Source organism: Lolium rigidum, unplaced genomic scaffold (genome assembly GCF_022539505.1).
Source record: "Lolium rigidum isolate FL_2022 unplaced genomic scaffold, APGP_CSIRO_Lrig_0.1 contig_28054_1, whole genome shotgun sequence".
Lineage (NCBI taxonomy): Eukaryota > Viridiplantae > Streptophyta > Magnoliopsida > Poales > Poaceae > Lolium > Lolium rigidum.
Window position 1 is genome coordinate 142,077 of NW_025900085.1, and position 22,359 is coordinate 164,435.

The 22,359-nt window shown below is 45.7% G+C and overlaps 2 protein-coding genes and 1 long non-coding RNA gene across 3 annotated transcripts; 2 read left to right on the top strand and 1 right to left on the bottom strand.

Annotated features, from left to right (window-relative positions):
* Nucleotides 1-2,036: 2,036 nt before the first annotated feature.
* LOC124680764 (putative RING-H2 finger protein ATL69) lies at nt 2,037-2,531 on the bottom strand. Its single transcript, XM_047215813.1, has one exon. The coding sequence runs from the start codon at nt 2,529-2,531 to the stop codon at nt 2,037-2,039; it is 495 nt and encodes a 164-aa protein (XP_047071769.1).
* A 14,164-nt stretch (nt 2,532-16,695) lies between these two features.
* LOC124680765 lies at nt 16,696-22,057 on the top strand. The gene is made up of 12 exons (XM_047215814.1): nt 16,696-16,807; nt 17,151-17,221; nt 17,314-17,465; nt 17,532-17,584; nt 17,659-17,772; nt 18,086-18,092; nt 18,558-18,610; nt 18,695-18,757; nt 19,401-19,814; nt 19,888-20,545; nt 21,130-21,250; nt 21,362-22,057. Exons 1-12 carry the CDS (start codon nt 16,696-16,698, stop codon nt 21,551-21,553), a joined length of 2,010 nt encoding a protein of 669 aa, XP_047071770.1. The 3' UTR covers nt 21,554-22,057.
* Nucleotides 18,266-19,449, top strand: LOC124680770. The gene is made up of 3 exons (XR_006995584.1): nt 18,266-18,477; nt 18,558-18,757; nt 19,401-19,449. It is a non-coding gene; the product is annotated as an uncharacterized LOC124680770 (long non-coding RNA).
* Nucleotides 22,058-22,359: the final 302 nt, after the last annotated feature.

A 22,359-nucleotide genomic window follows, 5' to 3' on the forward strand; every position in this document is an offset into this window, starting at 1 on the left:
ATGAGCTTATTTAGAGGGTAGACTGCGAGATCATCGCCGCTCATCTTCGGATCCAACCACTGGAGCACTATAAGCAGGATGACCACCACCGTCAGGCGCCAAAAACCGCGCGAGAGGTTCAACAACCTAATCCCCTTCGGCATGACGCCAAACTCCATAAAGGGAAACAACACCTAAAGCTAACCTATTGCTAGTATGAAAAAGGAGGATCCAGCCCCCGGCCCTCTCCGACCGGCTAGGCCGCCAGAGACGAAAGGGGGGAGGAGCCAGGGAGAACCAGAGGACTCTCAATGGATAGAGGAGAGAAATGAGAGCACCCCCAATTATACCTTTTTATGAGTGGTACCATGTTTATTGCAAAGCGCATCAGGACCAGTTTGCTTGGTTGCATATAATAATCCTTGGTCCTTTTCCTCTTGATTTCTTGTGACGGTGCACGAGTCATGGCTAGTAAAGAGCCATGTAACAAATGGATGGTTGGTGAAGTAATACATATATATCGCACGTATCAAGCTACATAAGTGGTAAGTGCCTTACCAAAGCTACATAAGGATGTGTAGTTCGATATACATTTGTTGGCAGCTTGCTATAGGTTGCTGTATTAGTTACTGGATTCAAGTATATAAACATCCTCAATGCATACTTCTCACGTAGGATTGAGATGTATCAGAATGTTTAAAGTCAAGGTCATGTACACATCGCTCGGATTTTATTGTAGGAAGTGTGTTTTTGTGGTTTATTGTCGCAGATGTCCAACACCATTGGTCTTAGCCGCATCAAATCCTGCTACCTGCAACGGATAGTTTACCCCAACTGCACCATGCACGCGTCGAGGCATATTGGCTAAACAGAGTCGTTAGGGGCGTCGATCCCTTCGATGGTCTGGAGTGTGAAGGTGTTCAAAGAGTACCGGAAGCAACGTGTGCTCGGGCGGGTGGGAATGTCGGAGGCGGTCCGCAGCGCCGGGATAGGTGAGCTCCACATGTGTGGACGAGCGCGGCGGGAACAGCGGAGGCGGCCAGCAGCGCCCGCGCGGGTGCGGCTAGCTCGGGCCTTTTCGCCAGAGTTCAAGGACGAGCCAGAGAGAAACCAGTAGGAAAATAAAAAAATAAATTGGAGAAATAAATAATACATTGAAAAATAGAGAGAAGGTTTGTAGATCTGAAAATTTTAGAGAAAAACCCATGAAGTTATATGTCTCACGTTAGTCGTCCTCGGCCGTCACATCCTCCACCACGTCACCCCTAGGTCCCACGGTTAGTTTTTGTGTTAACACGGCTAAAACGTGAATCAGTGGACATTGTAATGAATTTTCGTAATACAAGTGACTTTTTGCAATTTCGTCGCTGATGAGTTTGCGAACTTCGCAGGGTAATGAGTGGTTTTTTGAAATTAACTCATTTTGACAGGTGAGAAAGTACGGGAGATTCCCTTGTATTGTTTCGTCGTTTTCTTTTCACCCCCGAGCAATATGAGAACGTCTACCAATTGCTGGTGTTATATAAGTACGCATAGGAAAACTATTATAGCTTGATTGCTTGAACGTGTCAAGTCCACGCATAGACATTAGACAACCCACGCGATCCTGTCCACGCTGTTCTCCATTCAAGAGTTGACTGATGTTAATGTTGCATGATTGGGTATGTGTTTTGTTCTGGGTTACCACTTTACCAGCAGAAAAGATCGATTCTTGTTTACAGGCACATGAAAAAATTGGTGTGTGTTGTCTACATATTTAACAGCACTTAATCCCCAGTATGCTCTGTTTTTTTTTAATCCGCCTCTGACATGAGTTACGTCAGGGCCATTCGCATCATACAATGCAGCCACAATCTCAACATAATGAAGGAAGTTTTTCAAAAGTTGACAGAGTTGTCTCGCTAAAAAACCATCGAACCGAAACCTGATACTACGATACTTCCTTGGAAGCTCCCAATGATCAATATGATCAATATGTCTTTACTCTGTAGATCCTGATCTCGGCCATCGAAAACGATGGACGAAGCAATCAAACGAGTGTTGGCTAAACAAGCTAATCAACGAGACGTCCTCCGCGGCGGCGGCATCGGCGGGCACTCCGGCCGTGTCATCCTCGGCAGCGACGTTGGCGGCCGTATCATTTTCGGCGGCGGCGGCGGCCAGAGCCCTCCGCGGCATAGCGGGCAAGTCCGTTGCGCCCGGAGCCAACCATCGACGCCGCACTCGGCGTGGAAGAAGTGCCCGCACGCTGGCACCACCCGCACCAGCTCGCCGGGTTCGGCGTACTCCGACTGGCAGATGGCGCACCGCTCGTCTTCCTCCTCTTCTTTCTCCTTGCCGGTGGCCGCTTGCTTGTACGTCATGAGCATCGCGCCACCGAGGGCGCTCTCAACGTCGCCTGCGGCGTGCACGGTGCCGACTGCTGCATCGCCGTTGCTAGGTCCTTCGTCGCAGGCGCCGCCTCCCGAGGCGATTACGGCCACGGCGATGATGAGCAGTACCATCGCGACCACCGCGGTGATCTCCAGATGGAACGCGACGTCCGGGCCCATGCTACCTTGCTCAACTTGGCCAGTGTCAGCGAGGTAGCTCAAGCTTTTTGTATAGGAGCTGGGCTGGGGTCGAGAGACTTCTCGGCCAAGTCATGAGGTAGTGAGAAGGAAAAGACAGGACTTCAGGTTTCCGAGAATCTTTCCGCTAATTTCCTTTCTTCTTCAAGTAGACAACTCTGCTGTGTCGACTTAACTGTCCTAGTTTCACTAGCAAATCTCCATCTGCGCGATCGACATTTCACTACCAAATCTAGATGCAATTTCCCTGTAACCTGTACCCCTTTGCGTCTCTTGCAACATGGCTGTCTTACAATGAAAAGAACGTAGCTGTTGGTTTCTCAGTTGACTTTGATAACTTCCATTCTTTTGATTGGTAAACCTGACTATTAACATTCAGTTACATACGTAAAATCAATCTATGTCACTGGTGAATTTAGCACAATCATGTATATGGACGAGAGACCCACTCTCCATGGTCATGGGTGGTAGAGCTGACACAGGGGTGGTGTGTGCATCTTGTTTCTAACGAAAAAATAACTTTATTATTAGCACTGTAAAAATTCGTGTCAGGTTGCAAACCGAGGAACATCAAAATCACTCAAGTTTTAATTGTGTATTTAGGCTGTTCGGTTGCTTCCAAATTCTGATTCATGAGGCTTCGCACCGACATTTTTTCACAAGAAAACAAAGGTAGCAGTCCATTGTGTCCCGGCCAATGGTTGAATTTATAGGACTTGGGTTGTTTCTAGAGCATGTCGTGAGAAGAATGTAGCCTTGCTAGATAGTGTCAAAGTCCACTGTACGTTTTGGTTGATTTGAATGATGGCAACACTATATACATTTTCGTCATTAATCTAGGGTCGCCATATTTGCCGTCTGTGATTTTTCTGTCCTTTTGTCCTTGCCTTGGCCCCGTGTATGTGATTCAGTTTTGTTTTGTGAAATGGGAGCCCCCGGCCTCTGCATAAGACGATGCACACGGTTGTTTCATTTGTTGCATGGTTTTAAAATATTTAATTCAATGACAATCAGACAGCTAAGGTTAAGACAAATATCAATCAAAGAAAAATGAAAAATGTTAAGAAGCTTCACATTTATAATTCTGCTAAAATACCGCCATTCAGTAGCCTGTAAATCAGCAGTCGGTTGCACAAGTAACGATGGCCTGTCATAGAGTATCCACATTAAACATAGATGCAGATAATTTATCTCAGACAAATTATGCATTTTTATGCAGTAAATAGCATCTGGACCAGTTTGGATGGCTGCATATAATAATCCTTCATCTTTTTTCTCTTGATTCATTGTGCCGTTGCAGTCATGGCTAGTAAAGAGGCATGTGACAAATGGATGGTTGGTGAAGTAGTACATATCACACGCATCAAGCTACATAAGGATAAGCCTTCCCGATGCTACATGAGGATGTGTAGTTCGATATACATTTGTTTGCAGCTTGCTAGGTTGCTCTATTGGTTACTGGATTACAAGTATAAACATCTTCACATTTGGGTTCACGGTAACTAAACTAGGCTAGGGGTTAGTTTAGTGCATACTTCTCATGTAGGATTGAGATGTATCAGGATGTTTAGAGCCAGTGTTAGGCATACATCGTGCGCGTTTTATTTTAGGAAGTGCGTTTTTTTTATTTATTGTCGCCGATGACTAACACCATTTTGATCTCAGCATCAGGCTGGTGCCAATGGGGGCGGGAGTGGAGGCGGTAGCGCCCGGTTTGGGGCGAGAGGCGGGCGGGAGTGGGGCGGGACGCCAGCGCCGGGCGCTGGGGCTGGCGCCGGGCGCTACCGCCCGCTGCCGCCCGGCTACCGCCCGCGTTGGGGCGACAGCGAGGCGTGAGAGGGGCGATAGTGGTGCTAGTGGGGGCGGTAGGGAGGCGAGAGTGGGATGAGAGATGACACTATAGCCCGTGCACTGCCACCGTGAGGTGAGAGTGGGGTGAGAGTGGGGTGAGAGTGGGGGCGAGAGCTGACGTGGCGAGGCTATAGTGTGGTGATGCATTGGCACCAGCCTCAAATCCTGCTACCAGCAGCGGATAGTTTAACCCAACTGCGCCACGTACGCGGCTTGGCATATTGCCCAAACAGAGTCGGCGGAGGCATCGTCCATCCCTTATGTGGTTTGGAGATCTGGTGTCCGCCTTGAGGTGATTGCCCGCTCTGCAGTCTGCACCATATCTCTGCCTGGAGCACGAAGGTGTATGAAGAGTATTGTATCATGACTCCCGTCAGCCTACGACTGCCTGTTTAGGGCATGTACAACGCGAGCTAACGTTTTCTTGGTTTGGTCCGTTTTAGATGGTTTCTGCCAAATTTTCGTCCAACTTTTTATTAGACGGTTTTACCCTCCCACCAAATCGCATATTACTCCACGATGGCCAGCGTACCGGTTCGGGCGTTCTGTTCCGATTCCCCAACCTCCCCGCGAGCGCACAGCTGGTGACGCAGCTCCGTTGCATGAGTGTCCGCTACACCTCGGCGCCGCTCCCGGCTGACCTCCCGTCGACGCTGTGCGCGCATCGGCGTCCTTCCGCCACTCACCATCCTACCTACCCAGCTGGTCATTCCCCTCCCCTGCTAGCACTCAACGGCACCGCGCGCGGCCTGTGCGTGGGGCGATCTAACCCTCCCTCCCTTCCTGTCGTGGAGGCGAGCAGTGGATTCGCTGGTGCCCGGCCACCACAAACCGTCCACTCAGCTATAGTCGCCCGATAAGCGAAGGGATGCGGTGGTGCCTAGCCTCCAACCGTCGAGCGTGGAGAGCCCAGATCTCTTAATTCTGAAATTGGATCGGAAATTTCGTCAAGGATCTTGGATCCTTTTCTTTGTTTATGATTTGGATCCAATTTTCCTGTTCATGTTTTTCTTTGATTGAAATCTTTTCAAGCCCAAGTAGTAGCAGCAAAGCATCGGAGCAATCTTTTTTCTCATTTTTACCATCCACCTAAAAATCACCTTCTTCCCAGATCCAGCCGCCGGTCAATCAGCTCTGCTCCGCCTCTGAAGCGCACGGATGGCATCAGATTAGTCTAATTGAGATCCTCTTGTGATATGTGATAGCCAGGCGGCCCATTTCATCAAGCTTGAATCAGAGATATAATATTTTTAGCTTCTCTACACGGCAGCTCCACTAGGCCATGCATTCTTCCTTGCAACGCGAGGAAAGGGGATCAGGGAATGCGCCGACGTCCTCGCCATGGAGGTCTAAGCCGCACCGTGAGACCGAGCGTCCCTAGCTCCACCGTTTAGAAGGAATCTCCAGGACGTGGGGGACGCATCGAGGGGATGCGTCGTTCTGTTGTTGTCTTGGCCATGGCGCCGTGCGAGGCGTCCACCTCCTTCGTTGCTATGCAATGGATTCTGCTCGCTTTCACCCTCGTTGTTTTCAGGAGGCTGTCAATAGGGATGCTACGGGCTCGAGCAACCGGAAACGTGTACGGAGCAGCAAGGTCGAGGGAGGAGCGGGGGCGACGGGGCCTGTATGAAGGCGTTTGTCGATGGCCTGCCTGGCGGCGACTACTTGACCAGAGGGGCTCTACGGAGCAGCAAGGTTGAGGGAGGGGCGCTGGCGGTGGGGGCTTGTATGATGGCGGTCGTCGAGGGCCAGCCTAGCGGCAGGAGGGGTGCTGGCGGTCGACGAGGGCCTGGCCGGGAGGAGCGTAGAAGGGTCGCTGACGGCGGGGGCCTGGCCGAAGTGTCTATGTCGGTGGGAGGCTTGGCAATAAGGGGTTGTCCGACAACAGGAGGAGCGGCGGCTGCGCGATGCGCACGGTACGCGCGGCTTGTGTCCTTTCGAGCGGCAGTTCTCTCCTCTCGGCTAAAGGAGGAAAAGGAAAGAATAAAATGGACCGGTACATGATAATTTGTTGTATTATGTATTTTGATGGGAGGGTAAACTGGTTCAAATAAAAGTGGTGGACGGAAATTCTTGACAGAAACCTTAGGGCTATCATGAAATCTTCTTCCCGTTGATAATTTTTTGTTGGAAGTAGCAATGTGCCTATCATGAAAGCTTCCGTACGTCCACCTCACCTGATCGATGGAGGCCGCTAGCTCTAGATAAAGCTTGAGGAGGAGCTGATTTGCTTGTTCAGGTATCGTTTTCTGATCTGATTTGTCTCTTTCATCTCCCACTTTGCATGGTCTTTGGCAACAGCCAACACATCGGCATAATAGCAGGGACGAGCTATTAGCAGAGGTGAGCTAGCATGGACAAGAAGCAATAGCATGGATGTGATCAGGACCCGTATTTTTACACAGCTTGATTCATGAGCAGACTATTGCTGCACTGATTAACGACCTGGGAGGAGGTAATTCATTATTCATGTTTTCTACTTTCACTATATTGGCTGCCGTATGATACCCAATGCTGCTAGCAGCCTAGCACATGATGGATTCTGTTGTTTCAGTTCGGCTTGTTCAAAATTTTCTTTGCATATTTGTTTTATTATTATTATTAATCTCAGGTTTGATCTTCTTCAGATGCTCTGTTGCTGCGATTTGGGCAGAAAGATCAGAAAAGGAAAAGTTAAACTGCTGCACATTATCACTTGAGCAACATTATTTACCAGTATTATAGCTGGTGATCAATCGTGAGAGGGAATGGTAGGTAAGCATTTGAATCATCTCCATGCTATGCTACTACCATGTACGTCTGCATGCATTCTGTAGTATTCTTCCAATTGTTACATCGCAAAATTGTCTTGGTGTGCTGTACTTTGTTAGCTTTGATTCAGTTTTTACTATATTGGGGAATACAAAATTTAATTGGCTTCATCGAAATATAACCTATACTGTTAATTTAAATTTAATTATTTGGGACGCATCACTAATTTCTGAAACCTCTATGCGTACAACACGCCACCGGAGACTAATGCTTCATAAGCACCTTGTGAGAAGAAGGCTGAACGCTCGTTCACTTAATGCGTTAGTGATTATTTACGTGCAAAACAAGAAAAAACATGCAGTGGTAACATAGAACGTTTATATTTGAAAATGCAAAGGGTTGAGCAATGATAGATGAATATAACTTGTAGTCTTCCATGTAAAACTGTTCACAAATCTTAAAAATTCAGCGTGTCGCGGTGCGAAAAATCAACGTGATTGTTGACTTTGGCACATGTGTTTTTCCATGACCTACATAATATTCACCCGTAGCGAAGCACGGGCAAATGTCCTTGTTAGGCTTAATTCATGGCCGCTCTGGGGAACAAGTCTTGCGTCGACGCTAGAATAGGAGCCGACGCTCCACTTTTATCGCCATCAGCCAACGTTTTTATTCAACAGCAAACGGACATCCATGCGGGCAGAATTCATCGTTCCTAGCGCCTTTGCTAGCGACCTGCGTTGGATGACACAGCTCTTTGTTGTTTTTTCTTTCATTTACATATTATTTTATATTAATTTTAATTATTTAAGCGCCTTCTTAGGCGTCTAGGGGTTGTGCATGCCCTTATGGGCAGGATTGGGATGCATAGCTATAGATTTCTCATTTAGAGCATCTCTAACATAGCTCGTAAATATGTGAATTGAAAAGCGTGAGTATGTCTCCAAAAAAAAAATTCAAACGAATTTGGAGATGGCATATAATAGAACCCGTAATCGGAACCGAAAAACTTAAAATTTAAATCTAGCGTGAGAATTGTTCATCGTAAACAAGTTCAGTGATGAAATGAAATTCATAGTTCATACATACATAATTTACATGTCGATGGAAAAATAAACATCAAATATAGGTAGTTCCTCCGTCGTGCAACCTACGATGAACAAAATTCAGCCGTACCAGGGCCTCTACGCGCGGCGGAGGAGGGAGGGGCGGACGACGGCGAGGCTGAACCGCGCGCTCGCCTACTCGATGTCGAAGTCGACGATCTCCTTCTTGACGCGGCAGACGACAGCCTCCTTCTGCGCCGCCTCGTTGCCGGACGGCGTCCGCCTCCTCGTGGTAGAACCGCGTGCGCGCCTCCGCCTCTGAAATGACGGCGACATGCTGGATCACCGCCGCCTCCTCGTCGTCGTTGAGAACGTAGTCCGCTGAATTGAAGACGTCGCGACGTGGCACCTCCTCCTCCTCCTCCTCCCAGTTGTCATCGACGGGCAGTGCTAGGGTCCGTCCCGACCCTCCGAACGAAGAGCCCTCGCCGCTATTGGCGTAGTGGGCGAGCTTTCTCAGAGGTGTCAGGCCCTAGTTCGTCCACCGCCGCGCGCTCCGCTTCCGCGCCCCCTCGGAGCGGTTCCACTTCCGCCGCTCCGCCTCCGAGCAGAAGACCGGGGGCGCGGCGGCGAGTTGTTGCCGCCAATCCGGCCGCCTCCCCTCCCGCAGCTGCCAACGCTAGCCATGCGGTGGTGGTGGAGCTCGCGGATGTGCGAATGCAGCGGCGGCTACGCTCAGATTTCTCATCAGAGTCGCGGGGCGGAAGACGGTGGAGGGGTGTAGGCTTTTGGAACCGAGCTCCCCTCGGCGGCCTGTATAAATAGGGGCCGCGCGTGTAGTTTCTCGGGCCGGGCCGCCAATTTAGGCTCTATTCTACGCGGTTTTTGGCCCGAACTTGTAAAATCGCCGGAAAAATTCAGTTTCGACTGTATTCGGCCGTATCTACAGACTTTGTTAGAGTTGCTCTTATCCTGCAACTTGTTTAAGAGAGGTGAGGACTGAACAACTGCACTAGTGGAGAGGCCAATCACTGCCAAATACTTTGACTTTTTCCCGGAGGCCAATCGGCTAGCACACTTGCCTTTCATTGGTTGAAAAATTAACTCAGGAGCACCTTACTCCCTCTATTTCAAAATAGAATGCCTATAATATTTGAATAAAGTTAAACTTCTTAAAGTTTGACCAATTATATAAAAACGGTTCAATATTTATAATTTTAAATTAATATTTTCAGAACCATCATGAAATATATTTTAATATTATGTGCATTTAAAATTTTATATGTTGATATTTGTTTGTATATAATTGCTCAAATTTAAATAGTTTGATTTTGATTGAAAACTATAGGTATCCTAATTTGGAAAGAAGGGAATAGTACAGAAAATTCTGTAAGCTGCCAATGGTCAATATGATTTTTTTTTTGCGAAAAAAAAACACGATGGACGAAACACGTGTTGAGTAAACAAGCTAAATTAACTAGACGTCCTCCGCGGCGGCATCGATGGGCAGTCCGGCCGTGTTATCCTTGGCAACAACGGTGGTGGTCGGATCACATGTTTGAAGGTGCAGCGGCCATAGCCCGCGGCAGCAGAGCGGGCAAGTCCATTGCGCCGGTGCTCCCCCTAAAAGAAGTTGAGAGGTTATATTTGTTTTCTTTGTTTTCCAACCTTAGATCACTCATACCCAGCCCATGGCCTATATGTATACATACGGTATTTCCGTTCCTATTTTTTGTGGGGGATTGGTGGGACGGCGTAGGTGGTATATGTTCGGCCTAGTTGGTACACGCAAGTCACCGTAGTAGTATACTATACGTAGAGAAAACAATCGTACAAGACAACGCGGGCCATACGGGCCTCTAGATAGTCGTACATACATATCAGATTTTAAAATTTTACGACCATGATCCGCTTACGAAGAGGTATGAGAAGATCTCAACCGTCCTTATTTTTGACACGGCCTCACATTTGCCAAGGGGGAGCACCGGAGCATAAGTGTGCGCCCGGAGCCAACCATCGACGCCACACACTGCGTGGAAGAAGTGCCCGCATGCCGGCACCACCCGCACCAGCTTGTCGGCTTCGCCGTACTCCGACAGGCAGACACTGCGGTGGCCGCCTGCTCGTACAGTCGTCCATCATGAGCGCCACGCCGCCGAGGGCGCTCTCAACGTCGCCTGCTGCCAGCTCCTTCGCAAGCGCCCACTAGTAGAAAAAGGGGCTTTAGTCCCGGTTCGCAAGGGCCATTAATCCTGGTTGCGCAACCGGGACTAATTATGCGCGACTAAAGGCTCCCCTTTAGTCCCGGTTGCTTACGAACCGGGACTAAAGGCTGCGCCACGTGGGCGGCTGGCATGCGCCTGGGTGAATGACCTTTAGTCCCGGTTTGTAACACGAACCGGGACTAAAGGCTATTTCGAGTTAATTTTTTTAATTCATTTCGGTTTCTAATTATTTTTCAGTCCCTTTTTTTCTTCAGAATTTCTACTATTTCAGTTATTTGCATAGTTTAGTCTCTATCTCTAACTAGACTTATCTCTAGTCAAATTCCATACTCGTGGTCACACTTCCCGCTCGGTCACCCATCCTCCCACTACTCTAGCACTAGCACGCTTAACTTCTGAGTTCCATCCCGTTCCGCATCCAAGTGCTTCGCGCGCATGTATGTGATAGTAGTATCATATCAATCCTATTAACATGTTGATCGATGTCACATTTCTTTATTGTTTGAATTTCAAATAATTCTGTTAATAAACAAAAGTAATAATGTAATAATACTCTTGAATAAATAAATAAACATTAACTTTTTAATTTGTATTATTTTTAATTTTATTAATTAATTAATTTTTTTTGCCAAACCTAAAACCTAAAAATTTGAAAATCTAAAATTGTGCAAAAATGATAGTAATCTTTATGCAGGATGCAATTATTAATTTTAGGTTTTAAAAAAATAAAAAAATATATAATCCGTAATTTATAGCAAAAACTAAAATCTTCCTGCTTTTGTATTTCCATTTGGAAAAAGAGGAACCCTGAATTTTTCTATGAATATGACGTTGATGACGAAGGCCGTCTGAAGCACATGTTCTGGTGTGATTCCCAGTCACGTAGGGATTACCAGGACTACAGAGATGTGCTGGTGTTTGATAGCACATACAAGATGAATAAATATAAGATGCCATTTGTTCCTTTTGTGGGCTTGAACAACCACCGTAGGACAACGGTTTTTGGGTGTGCCATCCTTTCAAGCGAGAATGAACAAACATATGTTTGGCTTCTAAAGACTTTCCTCAAAGCGATGTGTCAACAGAAGCCAAAGGCAGTAATCACGGATGCAGATGCCGCGATGATCGGCACAATCGGCGAAGTATTTTCTGGTGTGTCACATCGCATCTGCAGCTTCCACATTGAAAAAAATATATGGAGATGCATCTACCTAACAAGTCACTGAACGAGTTCAGGACTCTTCTGTATTACACCACCTCAGAGCAAGTATTTGAGGAGCGATGGCATGCATTTTACAGAAAATGGCAATCCCCAAAAACCAGAACATGGATGAAGAGGATGTACAACAAGAGGAAACTTTGGGCTGCAGCGTATCTCTCTGAAGGATTCTGGTTAGGTATGAAAAGTAACCAGCGGAGTGAAAGTTTAAACTCTTGTCTGCACCTGCACCTAGATGGGGAAATGACAATTGTTGATATGATTATGCACTACGACAACGCAATTGTCCGTCTCCGTGAGAACGAAGCCTACGACGATCGCACGGCTTCACAGACTACACCAGTGCCAATTACTAATTTCAGAGAACTAGAGGTTGCTGCTGCAAAAATCTTCACTCCTGATGTGTTCTATATTATTCAAGGTGAGCATTCAAAGATTGGCGGCATAGAGATCTTAGAAAAAATGGTAAACCCTGGTGAATTCGGATGTAACTTTTTCCCACGATGATTTTGATATATTATACGTTTTTTTCGACGTCGTATGCAAAAGTTATTGCGGTTTTACCATTTTTCAAAACTTTTTTGCAAAAAAAGTGAAAATTCAAATTTGTTAATTTTTCCTAATACTAGGTTGCATAACATACAAGAATCTGAAAACATTTTATTTTTTTGAATTTTCTAGCATTTTATTTTCTATTTTCCAGTGCTAAAAAAGACGATCCGGGGGGGGGGGGGGGGGGGAGGTCCGTGGGGAGCCGAAAATCAGGAAAACCTTTAGTCCCGGTTGGTATCCCCAACCGGGATTAAAGGTTCTTGCATGGCCGCATGCCACCGCAGCCCTTTTGTCCCGGTTGCCCCGAGCATTAGTCTCGGTTCAACAGCAGAACCGGAACTAAAGACCCATTAGTTCCGGGTCAAAATATTTGGAGACTAATGGGTTGGGATGGAAGATCTTTTTTCTACTAGTGGCCGCTGCCAGAGCCAACAACGGCCACGGCGATGATGAGTGGACCTTGACGTCCAGGCCCATACTACCTTGGCGACTTGGCCACCTTGGCCAGTGGCAGCGAGGTAGCTCATCTTTTGTATGTGAGCTGAGGTCCAGAGGCTTCTCGACCAAGTTAGAGTAAATTACACAAATTTATCATAATTGGGGCCTTGGTTATAGGTTAGTATCATTTTTTGAATTTTTTTGTTAAAAACTACAACTTGTGCGACATAGCGTTACAAATCGAGCAAATAGTCATCTAATAGCATTTTAATAGCAACTCTAACCAGCTGGATCCATTTGTAAGACTGAGCTGGCAATTATGTCTAGCACAATCTGATGTGAACGTGGGGCTCACCTGTCATGCCCCATCTTTTTTTTTCTCACTCCGCTTTTCTTCTTTCTCCTCAGGTGTGTCTTTCTCCGTCCAAATTCCAGCAGTGACAAGGAAACCAAATCAATTCCGGCTCGGTTGTTGGGCAGCGCGGGCTGCGCGGCGCTACTACACACATGCCATCTCTAGCCACCTCCTCCCTAATTCGATATCTCACTCTGCAGCCTCCCAGACTCGAACCTTTCTTTCGATGGCTCGTCGTTGAGAGCGGCCGGGGAGAAGATAAGGAATGAGATAAAAGGTCGGGAAAGGAGAAGAGTGGAACAAAAGAGAAGGCTGTGTGGGGCCTAGCGTGGTGGCGAGTGAGGGGATCGGACGAGTGCGCTGCGGTGGCGGCGCAGACGTCTGCGGCGGCCGAGGCCGACGACTCCGAGCTCTTGGTGTCCTGGAGCGCCGCCATGTAGAGGGTGTGCGGGGGGGGGGGGCATACCGGCTAGCGACGCGCTGAATCCGCGCTAGAAGCCACACACCCCGTCGCGGCCAAGGATGTCACTGACGGTCGCGGCTGCCGCCTGCAGGGACAACCGGCGGTTGAGCTCTCCCCTCCCAGTGAATCGAAGGACGGACTTGCAGCAACGAAGATGATACAGGAGGATAAAGGATGATGGGGCTGACATGTGGCCATGTCCACCTAAGCTCCTAGTCCATATGTGCTGCCAACTCATCCTTACATGTGGCTCCCACTGACCAGATTTGTAATCAAAACTGTGTCAAATAGGTATTAGTCCTATTTGTAACGCTATGTCACACAAGTGGTAGTTTTTAGCAAAAATTGCCAGAAATGGTACTGATTAAAACCACTACCTCAATTTTATGTAATTACTCACCAAGTCAAGGAAAAGACACGGGTCGGGGTTTCCAAGAATCTTTCCGCTAATTTCCTTTCTTCTACATTCTACAAGAGGACAACTCTATTGTGTCGACTTAGCTGTCTTTGTTTCACTCGCAAATCTTTATTTGGACGATCGACATTTCCCTACCAAATCTAGATGCACTTTCCCTGTAACGTCTATCCCTTCGCCTAGCTCTCTTGTTAGATTGAGTTGCAACATATCGCTGTCTTCCAATAGAAAAGAAAACCTAATTGTTGATTCCCAGTCACTTCAGTCGCATCTTCTAAGTGATAGATCATTTCACATACGCGTGTGAAAATGCGCTTTTTGGCTACCTGAGCTCCTTCGATATTGTGTCTAGCACGTGTCTTAAGGTAATGAATCAGGGATTTGGTTACCGGGTGAAATATCACGGTTACCGACCGGTAAGCGGAATTCTCGGCCCCTCCAATAAATCAACTTATCAGCTAAAAAATCTTAGTTTATTTGAATTTGGTTTGAATTTAGGCTGCCCCTCCAATAAATCAACTTATCAGCTAAAAAATCTCAGTTTATTTGAATTTAGTTTGAATTTAGGCTGATTGGTTAGTTCAACCTAAACTATATGTGTTTCCTCTCCACTATAACCCCATGCCCCAACTCATTTGTCCGAATCTTTCATTTACTCTTCCTCAAAACTTTATTTTCAGTATATTTCTATATTTTTAAGTTTGAAATTCAAATTTTGTTTGAGAATCCCGTCTGATATTTGACTGATTATATCGCCGGTAATGATGGTTACCAGAAATCTCAGTCCCCTCTGATATTTTTCTCAAACCGGTACCCAAAACCTTGGCAATGATGGGCTTGTCCTGAAATGAATGACCAAATCAACCGTTTTCAGCGAGCTTGCCATGTTCTCAACGCCAGTGATGCAAACTTTAAACGTGAGGGTACGTGGGTTGGTTCCTCTCACTATCTCACTATCTTTCTCTTAACCTCATTCTAATCAACACACTCATACTTTGAATCAAAATAAGCTCTACATAAAAAAATAGCCATCAATCATATGATTTCATTCCGACAATCGGTTTTGATTTTCATCAAGTGTAAAGTGTCAATTAAATGTTTATGTTTTGAGGTTTTTTGAGCGAATTATGCCAAAGTCGTCGCAGAGTGTAAACTGTTTGAAATGGTGGTAACCGCCATGGACACCATCCTCGTTGGCAGCATGGTGGAATTTCCGTGCTTCTGTCATGATAGATTATTGTTCCCAGCTTCGAGGACGGCAGCATGGTGATGGTAAGTGAGAAGTGAGAGGTGATAATCGATCGTCGTAGCCACCATCGACATGGCAACATGGTGGTATTTTCGTGCACCATCGCGGTAGCCCTTGTGGCCAGCTTCGTTGATGACCGCATGGTGATGGTTGTGGTATGGGAGGTGGTAATCCATGGCGGTAACCTGCGGCCACCGTCATCGGCGGCATCATGGCTGTAACCGTCGTGGTCAGCGACATGGTGGTAGCCGTATAGGTGTTTGATTGTAGCAAAGAAATTATTCATGAGGCATGACCTCATATTTTGTTTCCTATAGAAATTTACACTAGAAGATTTATATAGGATTACTTCCTATATGATATGTTTTTTTAATCAAACGATTTGTGTAGGAACTTTTCCTATAGGATTCAAATTCTACGGAATTTCTATATAAATGCTATGCATCAAAAAAGTCCTAAAATGACTTTTCGTATTGTGCTAATTTAATATTATCAGTAATGATTTCTTTACGAATTGTTTTTCCAGTCTAAAAAATAGTTTGTATGATAATTAGAAATATACGACTTGTTTTTTTGAACCCAATCTCCATGCACATGTGTTTTGAGAAAGGAAGCGGAGGAAATAGAAGCTGCAAATTGCAGGTGTAGCGAAGAATTAATCTAAGGTTGAATGGTTAGAGCAATTCCAATAGTATAGCCAGCTGCTGGCTATAAGCCAAGTGCCATGTCATCTATAGTCAACTTAGAGCCAACACATACAATAGTGAGCTATAAAAATGTAGTACTTTATCAATATATGACCCACATTTTACTCTCACAAAGTGCCTAGGAGCACGTGCTAGAGCTGGCTCTTGCATAAGAGCCCACTCTCTTTCTCTCTCCTCCTCTCTCTCCTCCAACTAAGCAATAATATACTATTTTAATCCTTGTAGCCAGCTGACTAGGACTTATTGTACTTGCTCTTAGGAGGGTGGTTGTACATCTAGTCCATCAGAATTAAAAACACAGGTTTGACATTTGTGAGTCTCATAAAGGCGAAATATTCATTTAGTGGGAGGCGACACTCGCTGACAGCGATGCGTCTGTTGTGACTTCGTTAATTTCAAGATCCAATCCACCAACTCAGTCTTTTAAAGATGCTCATACAGGTAGGATATGCGTATGTGCCTTCATAGGGGTGAATATATGCGTGTGTACGTGAGCGTCTGTGTTGGTACTGTATTTCTCAGCAGAAAATATTGGAGGTGTAGCGTGGACACACAACTTGCAGCTCCAAGTGTCAAAAAAATCAAAATATGGGAAAAAGAAATGGATCGACCAACCAGGTCTTTGCCCAGTTGCCACGCGTCGGCGCCGCGCGAAAAGCCCAATGCTGTTTCCCGTCTTCTTTTTTTTTTTGAACAATGTTTCCCGTCTCATTTACTGCGTGGCACAGAGAAAGGCGCAACGGCCGTCCTGCGCGCTCCTCTTCTTCCTTTCTCACTGTCTCCTGGTCCGTTGAAGTTCAAAGTTTCAAAATTTCTGTCTCACTCGCACTTCCCCTGCTCGCCACCACGAGAGCCGGAGCCGGCCGCCGGGAACGATGCCTCCCGCCAACGCCAACGCCAACGCCACGCCGCCTAGGGCCGGCCGCTCTCCGCCGGACGCCGCCGTCGCGCCGCTCGGCCTAGGGTTTCCGCCACCTCAAGCTCAAGGTACGGACCGTGCCAGGCTGCCAGCCCCTGCTGCTCCCGCCTTTTTCGTTCGTGTGTTTCGAACCACTCGGTCGAGCGCGGATGCGGTTGATCTCGTGTGCTTGCTCAAGTCCCCCAATTTCCCCCCAAATTCTCTCTCTCTCTCTCCAAAATCACATGTTTCCTGGAAGCAAATTAATCAGGATTACCAAAATCTGGCCCGTCATCTTCCTAAATTGCATTCGTCACCTGCCCAAATCAAATCTCGGCCGGCCGCCTACCTTTTCCATGATCACTTCCAGTAACTATAGTGGAGATGCAATAATAGTGACACATAGCTGCATGCCTGCCCTTCCATTTGCAGCTGGGTCGCCGCCGCCGTCAAGTCCGTCAGGGAAGCCTCATCACGGATCCGAGCTCGTTCAAGACACCGAGGTAAAAGAAACCCTCTATCCCCGCCTCCCTCTGTACATGTTACCATGTGGTTGCGCATCATGCATCAGTCAGTAATCTACCATGGTTGCCAGGATGATCCGAGGACGCCCGGGAGTGCAGAGTTTTTCTTGAGGGAACCTCCCGAGAGTCCAGACAGCAACACGGCCACTTCGGCACATACAACATTCACCTATGAACAGCACCTTCAGTTGAGAGCACAATTGTGTGTTCGCAGTGATCTTTGGTGAGTCATATAAATCATAACGATCATGTACGATTTTCCAAGCTAATTTTTCTTGTTTCTGTTTAGCATTGGAAAACCATCTGCAGAGCATACCATGGTTCATGCTTTTGGAGAACCTGGTACGTATGCGCAGCTTACATGTTGCTTCCCTCTCTGTTTATTACCTTTCTATTCCTGATATATGTGAATACAGCCGAGGGTCAGAAACATGTGTGGCAGGATCTATGGCGTGCTGCTGTCGATCGATGGGAGACCCAACAGCCACCTGTGCCTGGCTATGACACGCCGCCAAGCAGCTCTCTCCTAGGTACATACCTTCTATTTTGCCATACCTTCTGTTTTGTCACGTGCCTTATATGTCTGTATCGTTGCTAGATCAACTTGCAAAGTTTTTTGTTCATGACTGCATTTTCCTTTTATATCTAACATAGTAACCGAAAAATATATGCATTAATAATCATGTATGTATGAGTTACGAATTAAGATGGAGAACATCAGTCTCGAAACAGAATTTTTCATATCAACTTATATTTAGATGGTTATAGAATTAATACTTTTTATTTCATGTTTTGGAAGTGAATAACAATTATAAAAAATACATAGACATGTGTTACTGACAGGTGACAGGCAAGTACATGATTTGATCATCTATCTTTCCCTTTTATCTCTTCTTATTATTTGGCTTCTTCCTTTTGCAGCTGGGTCGCTGCTGTCAAGTTCGTCAGTGAAGTTTTGTCACAGATCCGAACACGTTCCAGACGCCGAGGTAAAAAAAAACCCCTCTACCCCCGTCGCTCGCTGTTTATGTTACCATGTTGTTGCACATCATGCATCAGCCAGAAATCTATCATGGTTGCTAGGACGATGATCCGTGGACACCTGGGAGTGCAGAGTTTTTCTTGAGGCAACCTTCCGAGAGTCCAGACCGCAACACCACTTTGCCGCATACAACATTCACCTATGAACAGCACCTTCAGTTGAGAGCGCAATTATGGGTTAGCGGAGATCGTTGGTGAGTCCTAAATCATAACGATCATCTACAATTTTCCAAGCTAATTTTTCCTTTTTTTTTCTTTTCTTGTTTCTCTATAGCACTGGAAAACCATCTGCAGAGCATACCATGGTTCATGCTTTTGGAGAACCTGGTATGTATGTGCACTTGTGTGCAGTTTACGTGCTGCTTCCCTCTATGTTTATTATCTTTCTATTCCTGATGTCTGTGAATACAGTGGAGCGTCAGAAACAGCCACCAGTGCCTAGCTACGACACACCGCCTAGCAGCTCCCTCATCGGTACGTCTCGTTGGTATATCAACTGGCAAAGCTTATATTCATGATTGTGTTTTCCTTCTATATCAAACATTGTAACAGAAAAAATACATGCACTATATATATAGTTACGAATTAAGATGGAGAACACCAGCATTGAAACAGAAAATTTCATATCAACTTATTCGAATGGTTATAGAATTAATATATTTTATTTGACGTTTTGGAAGTGAATAACAATTAGAAAAACCATACAAATGTTTCACTGACAGGTGACAAGCAAGTAATTGACTTGATCATCTCTCTCTCCCTTTTACGTCTTCCTATTTGTCTTATTCCTTATATCCCTCTCTCTTTAATCCCTCATGCTCGGCTTCTTTCAGAGCACCATAAAGCTTGCCCTATTTCAAAACAAATGACTAACCTCAGTAGAGTAGCTAACAACGCTAAACCATGACTTTAACTTAATTGTACTAATTAAGTGGCTAGGGATGTGCAGCTTGTAATTGTAAACGACACATCATGATCAACCTTGTAGTTTTGAGATATGAGGCAGCAAATGTGCCAAAAAAAGCAGTATATGTGCTGGTACCTTATCGGTGCATACCTTATATTTTTTTTCCCATGCTTGTACTTTTGTTCAATCACTAAATAAATTAGATTGCAGGTAGTTGCACAGGTGAACAAGGCAGTAAGGATACTGCTGTGGGAAAGAGAACCGTTTCAGAACAAGGTGACGCTGGTGAGAAAGAAACTCAAGTTCTGGATGTTGGAAATGTCAGTATCCTTCCACCGAAGAACACCACCAACCATACTGAAATACTTGAACAAAAGAATGGTCATGAGGATCATCTAGCAATCAGTTTCGCTGAACAAGTTGATCAATCGCTATCTGATGATGGCAGCAACTTAAAAAATAATGCAGTCTGTGCTGAGCAGACTTTTCTAGAGTCTTATTGCTCTTTACCCAAGAATAATCCCAGAAAGAACGTTACCAAAATTCAAGAATCTTGTCACAGTGGCACCAAATCTGTTCCAAACTCTCCTCGTGATTTTCAGGAATCCAGTAGCTCTCGCATTGGTAAGTACCTTTCTTTAATATATCTCCTGCTTATATTATTGTCCCTCCCGCCACTAACTAGATGAGTTGGCAGGTAGCTGCATAGCTGAACAAAGTACCGTTGTTGATAAGACCTCCATTTTGGAACAACACAGTAGTGACGGTTGTCAGCAGGTGAGTCAAGGTACTGATTCTGGAAGTGACAGAAACCATGTGGCTGATAGCACTATCGACAAAGATGATCAAGTGATATCTGATGATGTCAACAACCTGGAACAGAATACTGATTCTGGAAGTGACAGGAACCATCTGGCTGATAGCACTATCAACAAAGATGATCAAGTGATATCTGATGATGTCAACAACCTGGAACAGAATACATTATGTGGTGGAAAACAGAGTTTGCTAGACTCGTGTTATCAATGTGGTAAACATGGACACCTTCTTAAATGTCGCAGCTGCCCCATAGCCGCTCATGTTAGCTGTTTTGGACCTTTTGTTTCATCAGTGGGATTCAATGATGGCCAGTTTTATTGCCCTGTTTGCTTCTGTTTCAAAGCCACTGAAGCTCACAAAAAGGCTGAGAAAACATTATGTGTAGCTAAGAAGCACTTGCATGCTTTCCTTCTGAAAAAGCAATTTGCAAAGCAACACTGTGAGCAATCTACTAAAAATCAGCAACTTCCTTGTGAAGGTGAAGAGCCTGGTCATGAGAAAAGAAGTGATGCTAGTGTTGCTTGTCCTGGGCGCAAGTAAGTGTTTACTATCCGTAAGCGCAAATAAGTGTTTAGATCTTTTTTGCCAAGTTATATTCTCTCGAATAATTGAGGAACCCTGTTGATCTGTGGTTAGTTTAGAATCATATGACTATTGAACCCCCTGACCTGATTTGCGTGAAATAAAGCTATACCATGGATGATGGTGGGATGGAACCTACCAAGCTCCAGCCCTCTTGCACAGTTAAGCTGTACCATGGTTAGTTTAAAATTAGCTATATTTAGGACGGGGAAGTTAGATTGTACTCCGACTTCATTGCGTAGAATGGTGACTGCTGTGGCATAGCTAAAAGCATGTTGTATTGTTATGTGGTTTTTACCAGGCGCGTTTGGGTATTAATCTGTGCATTGCTGTTTCACAAACGCCTAGTTCTGAAGTAACGTGTACACATAAATTAGGAAGCACAATTGACGATTTATTTTACAATACCCCATGTTTCTAAATGCAGATGCTTTGTGTTATAATTAAGCATGAAGGTACCCTTGTTTCTGTCTGTTGTAACAGCTTATGTTTCCTTTTTCATAATTCGAAGAACTGAGCATGTTTGTCTTTGTTACAGCTATGATCCTCGTACGCCGGCTAGAACTAGAAATCCCCTTGCACCAAGAAGGAAGTCCTTCGTAACGACTGCCAAGCGCGCGCCGCTCCGCTGGACGGGAGAAGAAGAGGCGGCTTTAAGGGTATAAGCATGCGACAACGATCTTCTTCTGAGCTGATCTAGCATTTTCCCTAGTCAGTAAATGGTCGTCCTTGTACTTACAAACTAACTAATTCCCACTGTTATGATCCAGGAAGCGGTTGCCCTGTTTGCGCCGAAAGGGAAGGGGCTGATCTCTTGGGTTCAGATCCGGGAACACGGCAAGGACGTGTTCCACCCCGCACGTATCCCGAAGGATCTGAGCCGGAAGTGGAAGTACATCAAGAGCAAAAGCGAAGCTTCGGAACGTTGCGGGGGCTTTCAAGATTTAGGGTTTAGACATTAGGGTTAAGAGGATGGGGGTATGGTGGGAAAAGGTTGGGCATCTGAGAAACCGTGGTATTGGCTGGTTGCCTTTTGTAGATGGAGAAAGGGAGTACGGTGGGAAAATGTTGGGCTTTCTAAGATAATTTGTTGTTGGCTCGTTTCCTTTTGTGGATGGAGAAAGGTAGTAGTATGGTTCTATTCTTTTGTCCATAAGAACAGATTCGAAATTGGATATTTATCCAGTGTTGATCTGAATGAAGCTGACGGTCAGAAAGCTGGATGTGTAGCAACTCCTTGTCCATTTTGTCGGGGTGAAGGTAGCAGGTTTGCCAACCTCATGTTTCTGTCCTTGGCTGGCTGGCTGTGTGTTGAGGCAAACAATGTTCAGATAAGCAGTTCAGCTCAGATGTTTTGCTGGCTGTGTGCACGGGGGTAGACAGTTCAGATCAGATGTTCTGCTTGTAATGGGTGAAACCTGACTTTCTGGGATGCATATATGTATGTGATGTTGCGATTCTCTGTATTTGTATGTTGAAGTGAATAGGAGTTAGCTGATGGCCCCGCAACATTTGTGGGCTGATTTAGTATTTTTATTGTTATTTGTGGAGTAGAAATTTATCCGGTGGTAAATTTCGAATCAAGTTAAAACTCACCAGATCTTGCTAGATTTCAGGAGGTCGCTGACGGACACGGACAGCAACTGCGTCTGCCGCGACGACGTGCTCATCTGTTGATGCCGCTGTTACATGTTTCGTTGGTTTGCTGGTATTTAACGGTGCGCTCTAGACTACACCAACTAACAGAACCTTTTGTTTTATTGTACCA

What these genes read in the sequence shown, in the direction of transcription:
- LOC124680764 (XM_047215813.1), bottom strand. Translation starts at nt 2,531, where the DNA reads ATGGGCCCGGACGTCGCGTTCCATCTGGAGATCACCGCGGTGGTCGCG.
- LOC124680765 (XM_047215814.1), top strand. Translation starts at nt 16,696, where the DNA reads ATGCCTCCCGCCAACGCCAACGCCAACGCCACGCCGCCTAGGGCCGGC. An exon ending in TCATGCTTTTGGAGAACCTG is followed by an intron (nt 18,611 to 18,694) that starts GTATGTATGTGC and finishes CTGTGAATACAG; the next exon opens with TGGAGCGTCAGAAACAGCCA. An exon ending in ATCCAGTAGCTCTCGCATTG is followed by an intron (nt 19,815 to 19,887) that starts GTAAGTACCTTT and finishes ATGAGTTGGCAG; the next exon opens with GTAGCTGCATAGCTGAACAA.